The sequence below is a fragment of the Corylus avellana genome, chromosome ca9 (assembly GCF_901000735.1).
Source record: "Corylus avellana chromosome ca9, CavTom2PMs-1.0".
NCBI lineage: Eukaryota > Viridiplantae > Streptophyta > Magnoliopsida > Fagales > Betulaceae > Corylus > Corylus avellana.
This window is the reverse complement of record NC_081549.1, coordinates 5,940,016-5,954,913: the sequence shown is the minus strand read 5'-3', so window position 1 is coordinate 5,954,913 and position 14,898 is coordinate 5,940,016. Positions and strand designations below refer to the sequence as shown.

Sequence of the window (14,898 nt, the reverse complement as noted above, 5' to 3'; positions counted from 1 at the left end):
ACCATTTGATCAAAATTCAATAATAATCAATCACAAGTCCAATAATAATTTTAAGAGTCACGTCATTCAGATATTAATTGAACATAAAATACCTTGCACAGCAAGTACAAGTGGAGAAATACAGTCTGAAAAACCCGCTAACCAGAGTTGCTCATTCTGTAAAGACAAAGCAAATTTTGCAAGGCTATGTGCGGCCTCGTTTGCATGTCGAGGGACGTGCTCCATCCTCCATTCCATTAGCATCCCTCGTTGTTGTTTCGCATCTTATACCACCGCCCCATAACTTTCCCACCAGGTTGCTTCTCTTCTGAAAGCCTGAACAACTTCAAGAGCATCCCTTTCCAGATAGACTTTCGTCCATCCCATTCTTGTACACAAATCCCCTAGAGCCACATCATCATTGGAGTGACACAAGAAGGACTTGTAACATTACTCACCTATAACGGCTAGGTTTGCCAACAATTTGGACTCCAAGGTGCAAACAGCAACAACATTAATAAAACTAAAATTGTTAGTGAAAAGGAAAACATTCACAAACCCTCTTCGCAATAATAATAATAATACATCTTCGATCAATTTTTTGTTGAAAATTTTGGAAAACATCGTCATAAGGAAATCAATTTGATGATGGTGCAAAAGATTCCTCAGTCTTTACACCAATTAGATGCCAATTGTCCATTTGAATTTCTGTTCAATGTTTACAAGATTTCCATCGGATGAAATTCCAATAATAGTTTGAATCTTCCTCGGAAAAACAAGGCAACCAACCAGTTGGACCTCATTAAATTCCATCTTCTTCACGAATATTCCTAATTTTCACCTCCTCAAATAGATGTCGCGGATTGCTGTTGAAAATTCAGATGAGATGAATGGATTTCAAAGTCAGTGAAGACACAGTGTGGCACTATTTGATTATACGCAGGAACATTTTCCAAACTTGACCAAATGTGCTTTTCAGTTTCTCTTGCTTCCCATTTTCAAATAACAACCAGGCCCTGCATCCAGCATAACATGAAATCATATAATCCAGACAAAGATTTAAGGATTGATTATATCTCAAGTTTTATTATTCATTGCACACACAAACTATAAGGTTAATTGGAAGGTCATTACTAATCTTTAATATTGTGGAAAAACTAGACAAACTATATACAAGGTCAATTACAATGTCATCACTACACTTTAATATTAAAGAATCACCCTCTTAAACTATTGGATCAGGTGCAACTAATATCATATTTTAGGGGATTAAATATGCAAATTTAAAATGTAGGCAAAGAATGGGGGGAAACCCTATGGTTTAGGTGAATAATGAATATACCTCACTTGTATAAATTGATTACATGGAAGAGACCCCTCCCCCCCATCTGCAATTTCATTATAAAGAACACATTGATGATTGACCCATCAGTTGATGACCTCAGACACCAATTACGTGACACATGGAGCAATGCCAAGAAAATAAAAAGAATTTCAAACCTGAGTGTGAACTTCTTGTAATCCTTATTCTTTTACAGATTTAGTAATTTTTTTGGTTTAGCTGCCCCTGAGAAGTTTTATATTTTAGAGTTCACACGAATCCAGCCAAGACAAAATAAAACTAACACTGAGTATTGAGTATAACACTGAGAACATTTGCAACTCTGCATTACTTAAACTGATTTTTTTTTTTTCTTCTGAAGAGAGAGAGGGACATGAATAGGTCTATTGTAGAGAGAGCACGATGTCTCAGGTTGAAGTAAGTATGGCATGCTACTTAATCAGCAAGTCATCGAGGGTAGCACTTGATGGGAAAGTTGCAGAGGAGGTGTAGACAGGTAATGAGGTAGATTACTCTAGTTTGAGAGTATTTGGTTGTCCAGCCTATGTGCACATACCTAGTGAAGAACGATCGAAGCTTGATCCAAAGTCTAGACAGTGTGTCTTTCTCAGATATGGGAAAGGGGTTAAGGGTTACAAGTTTTAGGATCCGAAGGCAAACAAGGCGGTGATCAGTAGAGACGTGGTATTTGATGAAAATTCCATGTTGAAGAGTACTTAGGGTAAAGAGAAGGAGGTGCTAGAAAGCAGTAACAGTGATAAGCAGTGATAAGCAGGTGGTGCAGGTGGAGTTAGAGACTCCTGTGCAGGAGAACACTTCTCAGGGTACAGAGACCTCTACTTCAGGAGTTAAGGAGCATCACACTATAGCCACAGACAGGCCTAAACGCATTATCAGGCCACCAACCAGGTACGGTTTTGAAGACATGGTTTCTTATGCTCTTGGCATTAACAGCGAAGATCCTACTACTTTTCAAGAGACTGTCAATGGCCAAGAGAAGAGCAGATGGGTGGGTTCTATGGCGGAAGATATGGAGTCTTTGCATAAAAACCAGACGTGGGATTTGGTGGAGCTTCCAAAGAGGAAGAGGGTGATAGGGTGCAAATGGGTGTTCAAGAAAAAGGAAGCAGTATCAGAAAAAGGGGGAGAAAAGTTCAAGGCTCGCCTAGTAGCAAAGGGTTATTCACAGTAGAAAGGGGTTGATTATGAGGAAATATTTTTTTCTAGTGGTCAGACATACCTCCATCAAAGCGGTATTGGCGTTGGTAGCTCATTATGACATGGCATTGGAGCAAATGGATGTGAAGACAACTTTTCTCCATGGTGATTTGGAGAAGCAGATTTACATGGAGCAGCCAGAAGGGTTCAGTCAACCTGGACATGAGCACTTGGTCTGTAAATTGAAGAAGTCACTTTATGGTCTGAAGCAGTCTCCAAGGTAGTGGTATAAGCGGTTTGACTCCTATATGATCAGAATTGGCTACAGGAGATGTGAGTATGACTGTTGTGTGTATGTGAGGAACCTTGATGATAACTCATTTATTTTCCTGTTACTGTACATGGACGATATGCTTATTACAGCTAAGAGTATAGTAGAGGTTTACAAACTGAAAGTTTTGTTGAGTAGAGAATTTGACATGAAGGATTTCGGCGCAGCCAAGAAGATTCTTGAGATGGAGATTCGCAGAGATAGGGATGCCAAGAGATTGTGGCTATCTCAAGCCGGCTATGTGAAGAAGGTGTTGGAGAGGTTTAGCATGGAGAATACGAAACCGGTAAGCACACCTTTTGCGAATAATTTTCGTTTGTCTACCTCACAGTGTCCAAAGACAGTTGAAGAAATTGAAGACATGTCTAAGGTCCCATATGCCAGTGCAGTGGGGTGTCTGATGTATGCTATGGTATGTACCAGGCTAGATTTGGCTCATCCAGTTAGTGTGATGAGCAAGTACATGGCGAATCCGGAGAGACAACACTGGGATGCAGTCAAATGGATTTTCAAATACTTGAAAGGTACTACAGAGTATGGCATCACTTTTGTCAGACAAAAAAGTGATTTGTCAGTTGTCGGATATATGGATGCAGATTATGCAGGGGATTAGGATGACAGGAGGTCGACCATGGGTTATGTGTTCACTCTTGCAGGAGGACCCATATGTTGGACGTCTATGATCCAATCTACGGTTGCGATGTCCACGACTAAGGCGGAGTACATGGCGGCGGATGAGGCTGCAAAGGAAGCTTTGTGGCTTATAGGGTTAGTCAGGGAGCTGGGTATTCAGCAAGGCGGAGTTCCGTTGTATTGTGACAATCAGAGTACCATTTACTTGGCAAAGAACCAAGTGTATCATGCTAGAACCAAACACATTGATGTGAGGTTTCACAAGATTAGGGAATTGGTTGCTACAGGTGAATTGTTACTTGAGAAGATTCACACTTCTGAGAATGCAGCAGACATGTTGACGAAGCTTGTTACTGCAGACAAGTTCAAGCACTACTTGGACTTGACAAATGTCTCCATGCGCTAGAAAGGAGAGGAGAGAAGGCAGCATCCCCAAACCTATTAGTTCCAGGCGTAGGCCCAATACTTGATTATCTTCAAAGAGGTGAATACTCGCCAAGGTGGAGATTGTTGGAACAAGTAGCTCATATTCTACTACTGGCCCATTGGGTGTAATTAATTTATGTGGGCCTAGGGACAAATAAGTTGTGGGGGGTATTTTGGGGTTTTCCAAAGTACTTATAATTAGGGTTTTCCTATAAATATGTTATGCTGTAATTCTAAATCATTGAATAGTAAAATATAGCTGCACTCTCTCCTGTGGACGTAGGCACATTGCCGAACCACATAAATCTGTGTCTCAACTTTCTCTTGATCTTTCTTTTTTCGATTCTATATTATTCATCATTATTGTGCACGATAACAACAATCATAATAGACCTGTTGCATTACTCGGATTGTGTTTTTGCAACTTAGTTTTGAGATGACCAGTCCCCCCCAGACATTCATTAAATGAAATAGTCGAACATGATACGCACAAAGCGAGGCCTTTGCAAAAGGAACAAGGAACTAACAACTCAATTATCATTGGCCTAAACAAGTAGCCCAAGGAAATGGAGGACCACTGGAATGAAAGCTTACATTCCTTATCGGCCTAGGCAATACTCCACGAACCCACATGCCCAAGCGGTCATGCTCCTTACACCTAATTCCAATTAGCCTACACAAGTAGCCTTAGAGAAATGGGGGAATACTAGAATGGAAGCTTACATTCCCCACCAGCCCAATGGATAGCCAACCAAACACGGCTCTAAAGAGCCAGCTAGCTCACTGTTAAAACCCAACTTTACGTGAAAGAATACATCCAGGAGAGAAAATTCCATATCAAGCAATAACTATGGAAAGTAATGTGTGCACCCACTTAGGAAATACAACTTACTAAAGGAAGGATGATCATAATCTCCCGCATGAGCAAAGGCCAAATCAATGGCTAATTGATGACAATTGACTTATGAAGGCACTTCACCAAAATGGTACTCAACCCATGAGGTCGTATGAGGCTAGACCTATGAATGCTTTCATGCCCAATCTCTACCTATTTCTCTAATTCTCTTATTACCTTACCTCTGCACATTCACTAACTTAAGCATCAGATGTGGTGTCACCTTTGCACCCCTCCTTTACTGCACACCACTCTAATGTTTGGTTGTCTTACGGGGATCCCGAATCAAGGACTAGGCATGCATAATCATTGCTTAACACTATCCAAAATTCTATGTCTGAATGTGATCAAGTTGATGTATTCTATTATCTTCAAAGTCATAATCTGAATACTATTTTTTTTTTAATCAAGTGTTACCCTTTGTAAACAATTCATCTTAAAAAAAAAATGCTTTAAGCCAGTGTGATATGATATAGCATTTGGCATTGCTTAAGCATTCGATCAGTACATGTATTCCCATCCAATGCCATATATGTTAATGTGATCAAGTTAAATTATTTATGTACTCAATTGTCTCTTCATAATTTGTAAAAAATAATTTTTTTCTATGATTTTCTTTAAAAAAAAATCATAAGGTCCTTTTAGTAATTACCTCTATAATCTATTTCCGTAAATGAATAATAAGATCATTCCAATTTCATTATTACTACAATGTATTTTTCTTCACTCACCAAACTGAAAGATAAAGGTCGTCCTCAAATAGTCGTTACCCAAGGACATGAACATATTCACGAGGGGGAAAAGCTATTAATAAAAATTTAAAAAAAAAAAAAAAAAAAAAAAAAAAAAAATCTATTATGAAACATTGTGATCCTAACCAAAAGGTGCTGCTTAAATTAAAATTCATTTAACTGGAAAAAGATCATACTTTCAAAAATTCCAACTATTAAATAACATTTTTTGAATAAAATTAATGGAAGAGAAAAATAAATTCTTGGACTAAACTAATCATTCAATTGTATATAAAGGATTAAAGGCTTTTAAGCATTGCCATCTAATATTCGAGAAAAAAGATGACTAGAAAAGGTGTTAGAAAACTTATGGAGGTTATGATAGTGTTGCAAGTCCTTATTATGGTTAAAATACAAGCTAATAACCTTGCCCCATCATCTTTCACTCCTTCAAGTCCCATCATGCTTTCTAATTTCTCTCGCCTTGACAAATCTCAGAAGCCAAGTCATCAAGAGCCAAAGCCAAAGCTAGAGCATGAGAAACCGAAGCATGAGGAGCAAGAGCCAACATTGCATACTTGCCTTACAGAAACATTTGAAGATTGTGAGAAAAGAAGAGAGCTAATGGAAAATTGGGAATACAAAAAGTGTCTTTATTTTGGTCTTAGAGACTGCCTCAAAATCTATAAAGTGGAAGCTATGGGTTCGGACTTTGAAAGGTGCATGACGCATTGCAAGCGAAAATACCAAAGAAAAGGTATATTTCTACTTGGAGCTTGTGCCAAAATCTGTTATGAAAACTACGTCAAGAACCACCCACGCATTCCATGAGCTCCAGTTTCAGATTTGGTAAAGAGGTAATAACCGATCTTTTCCTATCTTTCCCTTTATTTAAAGAATGTACATATAAATGTATGAAAAATATATCCATTTGCAATAGATGTTTGTCAATCTTCCTAAATGTCACAAAAGAAGGCTCTGTAAGTGTTATATTATTAATTTATAAGGCAGCAAAAGAATCTATATATATTTTCATTCACTGCAAAACATTGAACACTATTTCTTTTACGTGAACCTCAATGCATGTGTACCAGAAGTTGATTTATTCAACATTTCTAATTTGTGGAGCACTTAATTTGTAATTTCAATACTTAAAGCAATGCCAAACATATTTTTATCAATATCATAGCTAATAATTGTGAATATATATATATACCATAAAGTGGTTGTCAAAATTTTAGTGAATTTTGACAAATTTGTATGGATAGCCAAACAAATAACCACATATAGTTATTTCATGTTAAATTACCAATTATCCCAAAAGCTTAAGCTTTTAGGATGAATGGTAGTTTAACATAGTCTGTTAAATTACCAATTGAAAGCTTAAGCTGATAGGAAGAAATAAATTTAATCACTTAATCATTAGTTTAACACTCCCAATCACGTGTGAGCTCAAACTACCTTTTAATAGGTGAGGCCCAACATGTGGAATATTTAATTTAAATGAGGGGTGAATCGACGGAGCCAATGTTCGATCTCAGGACCTTTGGCTCTGATACCATGTTAATTACCATTTATTCAAAAAGCTTAAGCTTTTAAGATGAATGGTAGTTTAACATTTCGTTTGAATTGAAGGTATATCGTTCTCATTTTCATGAAAAGCTCTGTATAAATTTTGTGTAATAATGAAAATGCCCAGTGATAACACAAGCATAATAAGTTTTTTTTATTTTTTATTTTTTACTTGTCTTTTGTAATTTGAACACAATTTGCATGTAATTGGCATTCTATTTATTTTAATTGGAAACGTATTCTTTCTTGATCTTCCCTATCTACTTTATTATTGAACTGCATTTCACACTTATTGCAATCTTTGTTTCAGATTCAATTGGAGGCTTCTTACTGCAATATGTACGAGACCTAGACATGTTTCATAGAAGTTTCAATTGTCTCTTGGTTCAAATAATGTTCTTTTTACGAATAATATCAATCATTGATACTTTACTGCGTTATTTGATACTATATATTACGTATTTGGGTTTTCAAGTTATGTTGATTGGACAATTTTCAATCCAAGATTATGTCATTCATGGGTTGAAATAATAATAATAAGACATCTTCGATCAATTTTTTGTTGGAAAATTGGAAAACATCGTCACAAGGAAATCAATTTGATGATGGTGTAAAAGATTCCTCATTGTTTACACCAATTAGATGCCAATTGTCCTTTTGAATTTCTGTTCAATGTTTACAAGATTTCCATCGGATGCAATTCCAATAATACTTTGAATCTTCCTCGGAAAAACAAGGCAATCAACCAGTTGGACCTCATTAAATTCCATCTTCTTCATGAATACTCCGAATTTTCACCTCCTCAAATAGATGTCACGGATTGCTGACTTGCCGTCGAAAATTCAGATGAGATGAATGGATTTCAAAGTCAGTGAAGACACAGTGTGGCACTATTTGATTATACGCAGGAACATTTTCCAAACTTGACCAAATGTGCTTTTCAGTTTCTCTTGCTTCCCATTTTCAAATAACAACCAGACCCTGCATCCAGCAAAACATGAAATCATATAATCCAGACAAAGATTTAAGGATTGATTATATCTCAAGTTTTATTATTCATTGCACACACAAACTATAAGGTTAATTGAAAGGTCATTACTAGGCTTTAATATTGAGGAAAAACTAGACAAACTGTAAGGTCAATTGCAATGTCATCACTAGACTTTAATATTAAAGAATCATCCTCTTAAACTATTGGATCGGTTGCAACTAATATCATATTTTAAGGGATTAAATATGGAAAGATTGGGGGGAAACCATATAGTTTAGGTGAATAATGAATATACCTCAAGTTGTATAAATTTATTACATGGAAGAGACAACACATACAAACTAACTTAAGGCCCCATCTGCAATTTCATTATAAAGAACACATTGATGATTGACCCATCAGTTGATGACCTCAGACACCAATTATGTGACACATGGAGCAACTCCTAGAAAATAAAAAGAATTTCAAACCTGAGTATTGAGTATATCACTGTTTATTCTATTTTTTCCACTTCAAAGGGCATCATAGAGGACTCACCATCTTGTCAAGACTGAAGATGATAATCAAGAGTAAAGGCGTGAATATCAGAAGGACTTGTGCCAGGCCTGACAATAACCATAAGCAAAGAATCATGTACCAGGAACATTAATAACATCATTCAGAAACACAAGGTATTCCATGTTTGAAAAGGATTAACCTCCAACCAATGGATCAAGATTCCCTAGAATTCCTAGGGTATTCTAGGAATTTTAGAGAATCCAGATCCCCAAACTCAACAAAACCTTATATCAACTATTTGTAAAGGGCAAAAGGATTTCAGTGACAAGTTTTAAAAACAGGTTGGCACTCTCATTAGAACATTGGACTTCCCAATAAAATTTCCAAAATGATCTCTTACACTCCCTCATACATCAATATTTCACAGAACATTTGCAACTCTGCATTACTTAAAACTGATTTTCTTTTTTCTTAAGAGGGAGAGAGACAGAGAAGGGAAAAAGAAAAGGTAATCAATAATTACAATGACATCTACCATAATAGAAGACCTTAATCAGAACTTCATTTCCATTAAATTTTCGTATTATAGGGGTTGGGGTCGAGGGGCTGGATTAAACAACTAGAAATAACAGGTTGCTTCTATTGCCACTATAAGAAGCTGATTGGACATCAATATATATAGGACTAAGCAACCAAAACAGCTCCACTGATAACCCTTTGAACAATTATGTGTTTTAGAAATGTGGATAGAAAGATGGGAAAGGGTTCATAGTATAGAATTTGGGAGCAAGAAGCCTCTTTTTAACCATGTAACTTTCCTGCTAATATTGGCAAACTAGCAAATGCAACTAAAAATGGACATGGAAATCCTTAAACTTGATTTTGGCACAAAGCAATGGATTTACACAACTCACTATACATAGACCTAATAGTACATAATTAAGTCACATTTTATGTCTTATCCCGTACCAAATACGACAGATTGTAACATTACTCTTATTCTTGTCAATTATCTTTCAGAACCAGATCAAATTTCCCACATATAAAATGGATTTACCTCTTATTGATTGTACCATAGTGGAACTTGGGTTTTCCAGCCTTAACATCTTCAACATACTGCAGCAAAAAGAGATAGACACCATGACATAAATTTCATGTCTGACAGGGAAGTTAATAGTAAATTAGTAATGATACAGTTTTACAGTTCAAAACTGGTTCATACCAAATTTAAGGTAACCAGCATCGATGAAAATGCTAGGGAATCAAAAGGTATATCATCAAGGGAAAAAAGCTGGCATTCTGATGATTCTGGGCCTGGTGAGAACTGCGGCTTCTTGAGATTTGCCAAGAAGATTATATAAGTCTGCTCCAAACAAGGCATAATGAATTACACAAGCATCTTTAGCAAGTACACAGAAAGTCAATATGAGCTAAATGAAAAGTTGTTTCTCCCTCACTTGGCCAATAAGAGGAATATCCAATTGAGCAAAAGGAGACAGCACTTCAACTTCTGCATTTGCTTCTTCCCAGGTTTCCCTAATCGCCCCTTCTGCAGCAGACTCCCCTATTTCCATGTAACCAGCAGGAAGAGTCCTACTCAATCACACCCAAACATCGAATGGTGAACAAACAACGACAATAGAAGCAACCTTCACCATAATAAATATGTTGCATTACTCGGATTGTGTTTTTGCAAAAAAAATTTAAAAAAAACAAAAATTTCCTCCAACCCAGTCTAATAAATTATCATGTGAAAGGCACAACTTTTTAATAGGATTAATAGACTACCTCCACTATTAACTCCTCTTCTAACGTGAACTCCTCTTCTAATGTGAACTCCTCTTCTAACCTCTAAAGTTCCTTCTCACTCAGACACATAGCATGTCTAAAATCCCTTCTCTCAAACACACAGCAGTCCAAAGTATTTCTCCCTCAGCCGTTCATCTGCCTTCCCTCTCAGATACGGTCTGATATGTGCCACTGGAGCTGGGCACATATCAGAGCCATGGCAATAGAATCAAATGTAAATTTATGTGCTAAAAATCCTTCTATTTACAGAGGAGTCCAAGAGTGAGCAATCAGAGATGTTTGATAAGGTGTTGCTCTGTGCTGGGAAAAAAGAGGAGCCTTCTATGTGTACTGTTAATGAAGGCTTGCAGAATGGAGAAAAGAAGAACCGTTTGGACAATCCAATAAGAATGGGCAATCCAATATATCTAGGGTCACTTCTCGCAGCAAAATGAACAATCCAATATATCTAGAGTTGCAGAGACTCGTGTCAAGAACCAGAGCAATAAGAATGACGTTGTGGATTTGAGAACTCTACTGGTTATGTGTGCACAAGCTCTCTTTGCTGATGATAGGACTGTTAATGTACTAAAGCAGATTAGGCAGCACTCTTCCCCATTTGACAATGGTTGGACTCAGCTAAGCACCTTTAGTGCTTTGCCATTGCATCTTAAGCGAAAGTTTCAAAACAAAGAGTATCTATGTTTTTAATCCAACCACAACTAAAATTGAATGAAAAGAAAAAATTTAATAATAATAATAAAAAAAAAAAATAAGACTAGCTCTCAGAAACAAAAGAATAGAAATGTCGTAAAATAATTAAGTAGAAAGTGGTTTCAGCTTGGGCATATGACCAAGAGTACCTGGCCCCAGTGATTGAATACAAAGGAGCAGTCCAAGATCTACACCTACCCAAAAGCACAGAGCAACTTGAAAGGCCAGGATTCGATCCAAAACTAGACCCATCCCCATAAAACTGGCTTTTTGAATCAGCCACATTCTAGACATGTGCCCAGCCCCAAAGGCATTTTCAGACTCTGTCTAGAGACAGAAGGGAGATGAACGGCTGACATCTCCGATAGTCCACTCTTGGACTCCTCTGTTGGTTTTAGAGACAGAATTTTAGACATTAGAAGATGAGTTAAAGGTGGAGGTAATCTGCTAATAATATTAAAATCCCAATCATGTTCGGAAGAAATTTTTGACCTTTTTTTTTCATCTAAGAAACAATTGTGGAGAAGAACCAAAATGAATAAACAGTTGGTCCCTCTCCAACTAAAACTACATACATGTACATACATACCATAGACCATAAGATGGTTGAATCTTCCGCTTGCAAAGTAGGACCTTGTTATCATGCTCAATGAGGCAACCCACAACCTATATAAGCATCAATTGAACAATTATTAGTAGAAATGAAGCCATATTGACACAAAAAAGAATAAGGACCAAACATTGATGACAAATGCATTAGCAGCAAAATTTTGAAAAGCAAAAACTTCATGCATTATATATTTATATATTCAACTCCAAACTCAACTATCAACCACTATCATTTTTTTTCTTCAGTTAATCATTTTATTAAAAGCTAAGGCAGTTGTTTTACAAAGGATAGATATAGAAAATGAATAAGTGAGCGTGTTATGCAAACTTTACAAAGAGTAACCCATATCACAAACTAAATTTAAAAGAGAGAGAGAGAGTTGCACCAAATTTACACGGTAGGCAACCTCAACATCCTAATCCAATTCTATTGATACTTATTTATTGCTCCCTAGATTGAATCCTGAAAACGACAAACCCAACCGTTGTTTCCCAGATGGTGGAATAATGACAACAAGCTGGAAATGAAAGACAATATTCTCTTCTACTGCTCCCTGTGTTTGCACGCAGCATACAGTAGTATGCTTTCTAAAATCTTGCAAAGTAATCATGATATTATATTTATTTCTCTCTGATAGGCACAAATTTATGTAACTAATCATGCAACAATGATATTATGGTTTAAGCTTAAAGTGAAAGGAAAAAACCCATAGGATTTGGAGAAGTTATCAAAGTTGCTGGAAAATCATTAGGTACCCGGCCAACATAATAGACAGAAAACCAATCCACAATCTTTTACATTGCATACGAAAACATTAGTAGTCTTATATAGACAACAACAATTAATGCATTTATGACATTTTCACATATATCCTTAAATATGCCCTTCACAAAAGCAAGAAAACAGGTTCGTCATTATGCTATTAAAAAGCCATGTACTACATTTTGAATGCAACATAAAAACAACATGAATCCATTTGATTTCAGTAATCCCACATACCAAAGAAAAAATACTTATAAAACAAATACAAAGCCCCTTTATCTCTGGATTGGCACTTAAAGAAATAAAAAGAAAGTTCTGTTCCTATATAGTATTACCATTTTTGGGTTCTGATAGGCAATTTTCCCACAAACTGTGCAAATAGCTCTCATCTTCTCCTCTCCATGAGGTATCTCATGCTTTGTTGGGCCACCACACCACTGACAGAAATTGATCTTACGGACGTTTCCCTGCATAATAGAAACTACAAATATAGGAATAGTACAGAATAACTAACTGAAAAGAAAATTAAATAGATATAGTGCATCAACAATTCGGGATTTCTGGTTTATATTTTGAGAACTTTTATGTTGCACCTGTCATATTATTATAGCTGAAATATTTCAGTATATGATGTGTAGCAAAGAATTAAAATTGGCCACTTTGATAATTTGGCCACTCCTGTGTCCTAACCTTGAAAAGTAAGGCAAACCTCACACCAAGAACCACACTCACAACCATCTGACACTGGAGACCATGTTACTAAGAAACTAAGCAGAAATTTTCTACCAACAGATAAAATAAATTAAATTCTTATCTCCCCAACCCCACCACCCCCCTCTCCTCTATTAAGATGAGATCAAGAAGGTACAAGCCACCTTTTTCTACATGTATGAGATTTTTACTCCCACTACATGATATCAAATTGAGGCAAAATCATGTAACTTAACCACAAACATACGACTTAATCATCAATTTTTCTCTAATAAAACAACCAACAAAGACTGCATCAAAAATCGAGAGCAGAGAAGAATTCAAGGCAGAAAAGCTAAAGAAACTAAACGCGTACATCAATATAATGAGAAAGAACATTCTAGAATATAGAGAAAGTTGGCAAGCTGAGAGCATATATTATCTATTGAGGCTTTACAAGAGTTCTAAAGAGCGCCTAACTGAAGTTGGCATTTTTTCTTAGCCCCTTTTGAGCCAAAGATAATTCAACACATCTATTATCTTATTTTCAAGTAAAAAAAAAAAAACGGCAACTGAACTCAAGTCCCTAGTGAGGATTCAACAAAATTCAATCATCGAGGATTTAAAAAGTAGACAAATAATAAAAACAGCTTGCAAATTACAACTGCAATTTCATCCTTGTTCATTAAAATTTCATCAGACGTGAAAACTCGGACAATCCCAACGTAAAGAATCATCAAGAATCTCTATCTCATTCCATTCTCCAACCAAAGTTTCCTAAATTATGCAATATAGAAACTAATTATGCAATCCCCATTACCGAGAAAACTCAAATTCCACTATATCAACGAACACATCCCAATGGAACCCATCAAATAGAAAGAAACGAGCTACCAGAAAAACTCACTGCTGAAGACTGAACTGCAACCGATGATGATGAAGCGGAACGGCCATCTGGGTTTGACTCGGAGCGAGCTGAGGGGGCACGAAATGCCCTTAGAGAACGAGCCCTGCGCACTGCAAACTCGGGCAAGAACGAAGAATCCATTCTCGTTGCTCTTCCTGAAGATAAAGAATATGATAATGGTTTAGCAGAGACTGAAATGAAGGAAAACCCACCACTGCTTCGGGGTTTCCAGACAAACCCAGATGAACAACAACCCAGAATCTGTACAGCTTTGAGCATATTATTCTCTCTCCCCAGAAATCTTGTTCCAAAGATTCAGCCAAAACTGCAACAGAGGATGAGCTTGGATTGTAGTATTACGATATTCCTATACTACACAAAGTTAACTCCTCCAACTCTGTACAGACAGGTTTTCTGTTTAACCGCTTGATCTTTTACAGAAATTTGATGAAAAATGTGTCTTCTGATCTTGATTCCTGGTGTTGGTGCCCACTTGTCAATCCTTTCGTTTGGTCATCTGTTTTGTAGGGAATCCTAATAACCTATCAAATCTCAACACTTCGACATCACATAATTAGAACCCACATATTAGATTAAGTTCATTGAAGACGGTCAGATGTTGGTGTATACGACATATGATATTCTCAAATTACTGAAGTTACGGTGTTTGTAAATTGTATATATCGAAACGTTTGAAAAATATTATTTATTAAAAATGTCGTATATTATAATTAATAATCTAGTATATTTTTATTAGATTCTCTCATCTCTCTTACCTCTGTTTTAAACCTTTAAAAAAAAAAAAAAATTATTTATTGATATTTTTAACGTATAATTAAATGTTCACGAGTCATGACTTATGTTACAAAAT

General features: G+C 36.4%; 1 protein-coding gene across 3 annotated transcripts; it reads right to left on the bottom strand.

The window, feature by feature from the left end:
- Window positions 1-848: 848 nt before the first annotated feature.
- On the bottom strand, window positions 849-14,647 carry LOC132162592 (nudix hydrolase 23, chloroplastic). 3 transcript variants are annotated; one of them, XM_059572856.1, is made up of 9 exons: window positions 14,295-14,644; window positions 14,028-14,182; window positions 12,766-12,897; window positions 11,648-11,724; window positions 10,014-10,149; window positions 9,779-9,919; window positions 9,614-9,672; window positions 8,596-8,663; window positions 7,613-8,048 (listed from the first exon to the last, which is right to left on the bottom strand). In XM_059572856.1, the coding sequence occupies exons 2-8, from the start codon at window positions 14,166-14,168 to the stop codon at window positions 8,603-8,605; spliced, it is 747 nt and encodes a 248-aa protein (XP_059428839.1). In that variant the 5' UTR covers window positions 14,169-14,182; window positions 14,295-14,644; the 3' UTR covers window positions 7,613-8,048; window positions 8,596-8,602. The 3 variants fall into 3 exon arrangements, with proteins under 3 accessions (XP_059428838.1, XP_059428837.1, XP_059428839.1); XM_059572855.1 differs by lacking the exon at window positions 7,613-8,048 and adding an exon at window positions 849-995 and having other exon boundaries at window positions 14,028-14,647; XM_059572854.1 differs by having other exon boundaries at window positions 7,612-8,048; window positions 14,028-14,645.
- Window positions 14,648-14,898: the final 251 nt, after the last annotated feature.